Source organism: Phaethon lepturus, unplaced genomic scaffold (assembly GCF_000687285.1).
Source record: "Phaethon lepturus isolate BGI_N335 unplaced genomic scaffold, ASM68728v1 scaffold39453, whole genome shotgun sequence".
Taxonomy (NCBI): domain Eukaryota; kingdom Metazoa; phylum Chordata; class Aves; order Phaethontiformes; family Phaethontidae; genus Phaethon; species Phaethon lepturus.
The window spans coordinates 47,956-52,558 of record NW_010527744.1 but is presented as its reverse complement, the minus strand read 5'-3'; the positions used below and the strand labels follow the sequence as shown (position 1 = coordinate 52,558).

At 42.2% G+C, this 4,603-nt stretch overlaps 1 protein-coding gene across 1 annotated transcript; it reads left to right on the top strand.

Moving 5' to 3' along the window:
• Positions 1-303: 303 nt before the first annotated feature.
• On the top strand, positions 304-4,603 carry IFNLR1 (interferon, lambda receptor 1). The gene is made up of 7 exons (XM_010283470.1): positions 304-361; positions 1,056-1,179; positions 1,397-1,578; positions 1,987-2,129; positions 2,678-2,834; positions 3,356-3,480; positions 3,689-4,603. The coding sequence occupies exons 1-7, from the start codon at positions 304-306 to the stop codon at positions 4,601-4,603; spliced, it is 1,704 nt and encodes a 567-aa protein (XP_010281772.1).

The following is a 4,603-nucleotide window of genomic DNA, read 5'->3' as shown; positions in this document are numbered from 1 at the left end:
CTGTTCTACTCTGTTCCTTTTGCACATGGCCTGTGAAGAGATCAGCTGCGTTACACTGGAGGGCGCAGTACTGCAATCTTTATGACATTTTTCTTTCATCAAAAGCACTCTCACTTTTGAACTTCCCCAGTCCAATGTGCAGTGCGATATTTGGGCCGTACCAGGAAGCGAGGCTGTGCGCGTGTGTGCAGTTCATTAACTGTGTGCTCCTCTGTAATTCATACAACTTAATACAAGAAAGCAACATGATGAAAAGGTAGTAAGGAAAGAAATATATTACAAGTGGAAAAGTTCTGCTTTGGCATGTCTACCTGGAGAGTCCGAGTCCTGATGGCACTGTGCTTCCTGCGGCAGACTAGAGGTACAGTACAGCTGTCTTCATTACTTTTCATTTTGCTATGCTATGTGGCTTTGCTTGTAAGAGGCAAGACATACACAGGTAAATCTTAAGCAGTTTAAGTGGGAATTATTCACATAAAGTGAAATACTCCACTATACAGAAATGGCAATTTAATAGACATCTATAGAATGTGTCATGTTGAAGGCTAGTGATGTACATATTTATCTACCAGAAACAGTTAAATACCAGGCAAGTACAAGCAGCAAGCCTGGGTGCTGCACCTCGCAGCATTCCTGGTAGGATCTGCCTTTGAAGAACTGGGATTGAATGAGCAGTGTGAGCCAGCTGTGTCCACATCATCCAGGGGCCACGAGCAGGGAGCACAAGGGAGTCGGGTTGGAGTTTGTGAGGTTGTAAACCAGGTCACGGGGAAATCCAGTGAGACCATGGGGGAAGCCACTGAAAATTATAGAATAGGATGTTTCACACAAATTTAGGTACTAGTTCTAAAAAGTGTTGAGACAAAGATGTTTTATAAGAGATGAGGAAAACATGACTATGTCAGAGACACATCTGCTTCCATAGCCAATTTCTAGTCTTAAATGAACTGAGCTGCTCAGCCCCAAATTTTGAAACCACTTGGGTCAAAACCATGTGATATTTCCTATCCTGAAAGATATTTTTAATCAATCACATAATTTTCCCTTTCAATCAGGTCATGTTCAACTTCACCCTCCTCAAAATGTTACACTACTGTCAAAGGATTTTGACATGATTTTGACATGGACTCCAGGAGAAGGGTCTCCACCAGATGTGACATACACTGTGAGGTATGAAAGGTAAGCGCTTACAAAGGATGTCTGATTGAAAGTATGGCACAGGGAAAACATCTGTGCATGTGTATTAATCAATGTCTTTATGATCAGTGACCTGGCTGCATCCTTTCACCAAAAGCTTGTCTGTCTGGAAAGTGCTCCAAACTCTGAGCCAGATTCGGTACCCATCCTCCAAAACACAGGGTGTTTAATATTATGGTATGCTTTTTTCTTCTTTTAGCCAAGAACGCATGGACAAATGGATAAAGGTTCCTCATTGCAAAAATATTCACAGAACCTCTTGCAATCTGACTTGTGTGCTTCCCAACTTCTTTGTTAAAGTCCGAGCTCGAGTAAAAGCTGTTTCTGGACGATTACAGTCACCATGGGTAGAATCACAATTCAAGGAATACCATTTGGATGGTGAGTGTCTGTCAGGTTACAGCCTGGATGAAAGGACATCCCAACAACAGTGTTGACATGAGCAAATGAGTAGACCACACACCACAGAAACAGTAACAAGCAGCTTTATGAATGACAGAGACTTGAGTGGGTACAAACAACAAAGAGCCATGATAATTTGAAAATAAATTTTGTAGCAAGCGCCAGAAGTTGTTCATCAATACTCTAGGTGAACAAACTGGCTTCAAGCTTTCCACATACCAGCGGGGGTATGTTAGATAAAAAAGAGGTATCCCTTTGCCTTCCTGCCTCCTTCATGTCTATCACAAGATAACAGTTAGAAGAATAGCTCAGTCATAGAAAAGCATTACTTTTGAGAAGCTAAGACACAAGCAAGCATATTTCTTATGTCTGGTCACTCAATTACAGTGGAACTGGCTCCCCCAGTGCTAAACGTGAATGTAAAGGAGAACTTAATCCATGTGAATGCCTCCTTCCCTTTGGCCACCTGTGTGGAGAGTTTCTCTTGGATGTATGACTTGAACCTTTGGGAAGCTGGATCTGAAGACAAGGTCAGTAAAAGTCAGTAGATGAAACAGAGGAATGATCCCCAGCATGAACTGAAATAACTTCAAATTTCTGGGCAGAGAGGGACTGGACCCACGGCCTGGAAAAAATGAAATGGCCAAACCAGAGTTAAACCAAAGCCAGAGGAAAAAAAGTAGATGTGTGTGAGTGCGTCCTTATTTTATTAGTAGTTCCTTTTCCTATTCTATTCCTGCTTATATCAGGAAGATGTGATGGGGAGGCTACACTATAGTCAGTATAATAGGGCAATATCTGAGGTCTAAAACAACTAGTTCAGGTACCGCTAACAGCGTGCCATGGCAGCACAGAGCACAGCACCAGCTGGAAATGCCACCCTAGAATCCGTAAGCGCTAGGAGAGATGCTTGCTACAAACAGCAAGCAAGACCTGAAGTGCCTCTCCACGCACCTTCCAAGCACTGGAGCCACACCACATGATGAAGAGAATCATGGGCTAAAAAGGTAGAGGAAACACCATTCAAATAATGAAAGAATAATCTTTCCAACCCTCTATTCTTTTTGTTTCTAAACAGAAGCAATACGAAGGTATCTTCAGGAAGAATACAGTGACTATCGACACCACTGCACTTAAAGGCAACTACTGTTTAAGTGCCAGATCTTCCTTCCAAAGCATTGACTTCAAGCACAGCAAATTCTCCCAACCACTGTGTGTGCTATTAAACCACAAAGGTATGGCCCTGCTGAGAAAAGGATGTGGTGAGACATCAAAAGGGATTAGAGCAAATCAAAAATTTCCACCAAAATTAGCTTTTCAACAACAACAAAAAGGTCTTCCTGTTAAATGGACTGGTTGGATTTTCCAGTGAAAGGTTCCTGTTTTCTGTAGAAATATTTTAATTAAAAAAAATCAAATCCTGAAATATTTTCTGAAAATCCTGAAATATTGTACTTGAGTTATGCTCACAATGAAATTTTGTGAATATTCAAATTTATCCTGAAAAATATGTAAATAAACCTCTATTTTTTTACCTGCTCCAACTAAGGCACTGCCTGGTATCAACATTCACTTCTGTCCGTGACTCTGACTTAAAGTCTGATCTTAGGGCAGTCTGTTATCCTTTCTCCACATTTGTAAAATAAGAATCTTGAGCCTAGCATTTTCTGAAAGAAAAGCTGAGTATAAGAGCCTATTATTAGTATAAAATATACCAGCAGCAGGAGATTATTTTTGTCTTTTTCTTTTTCAGCAGTGGAATGGAAGTTACCGTTTTCTGCCATGATCCCTGTGTTTGTCCTCCCCATCCTTCTGACAAGCGCCTTCATCATCTGCTTGCTGAAACAAGAAGCTAAGCAAAAGAAGATGCCTCGTGCTTTGGTATGGCCCAAATGCTGGGGTCCCCTCCTGAGTCAAAGTCTTGCTGATTTTCAGAGGGTAGCTGGGGAGGAGTCACGAGTTGCATGGGCTCTGCGCTTCTCAGTTTTCCTTTCCTAAGACCCACTATAATTAAGCTTTGATTCTGGCATGTCCTATATCCAAACTTTTCTTTAAAAAGAAAGTGTGTCTTGTTTCTTTTCCCTGGTAGGATTTATCACATTTAAAAGCTGCTGGACCAGCCTTTCACTGTGAGCCCAGTGAAAAGGAATTCTTCAGGGACTATATTATCTGCACAGAGAAGCCAGTGTCACAAAGGAAGACGAACAAAACTTTAGCAAGAAACAACCTACCATGGATGGCTTCTTTCCTCTCATCATCATCATCATCATCATCATCATCAGAAGAGGAGGAGGAGGAAGAGGAAGAAGACAGCAGTACTTTCATCCCATACACTGAAATGCCTCAGTTTCCAAAGAGACATCTCAACTGTCAAGCATCCAGAACAGCTGAGGGGGAAACTGGCTTGGACTCCGTATCTGGAGGTCTCTCTATGGACTGTGAATCTGTGCTTGACCTAAGTACCTTGGGTTTCTCATTCTTTCCAATGAGACAGAATGAGGTGGACACCTCAGGATCCCAAGGAGATGAGATGGTATCCCTTTCTCACAGTTCCTCTTTGGGAAGAATATCCCTCACTGATGTGAGATTCCCAGGTCCCAGGGAACAGCATGATAGAGACAGGGATTGCCAGACAGAATGCCTGGAAATGACAGCTCTTCAAACACGGACGGAGGGGATTTGTGCCAAACTTCCAGCTGATGAGCACTACCTGTGTAGGAAGGCTCTTCATTTCACCAAGTGTTACAAGAAACCAACAGTTGATCTGCATGTCCAGATTGGTGAGGATCCCAGCACCAAGCTGCTCATTTCCTTTCAGACATTACAGGTGGCAGAAGATGAAGGTATTGCAAGTGACTGTGACAGCGATAATTTTATTGAAGGGACACCTCCTGCATCCACCATGCTAAGTGACACATTTGAAACTTCAAATATGGAGGAAAAATATGATCACAAGCTTAAATTCAAAGGCTACGAGCACACGCATTACATGGGAAGGAGCTAG

Coding starts and splice junctions, on each gene's coding strand:
- IFNLR1 (XM_010283470.1), top strand. CDS start 304: ATGTCTACCTGGAGAGTCCGAGTCCTGATGGCACTGTGCTTCCTGCGG. Junction 1,579..1,986: donor CAAGGAATACCATTTGGATG/GTGAGTGTCTGT, acceptor ACTCAATTACAG/TGGAACTGGCTCCCCCAGTG. Junction 2,130..2,677: donor AAGCTGGATCTGAAGACAAG/GTCAGTAAAAGT, acceptor GTTTCTAAACAG/AAGCAATACGAAGGTATCTT.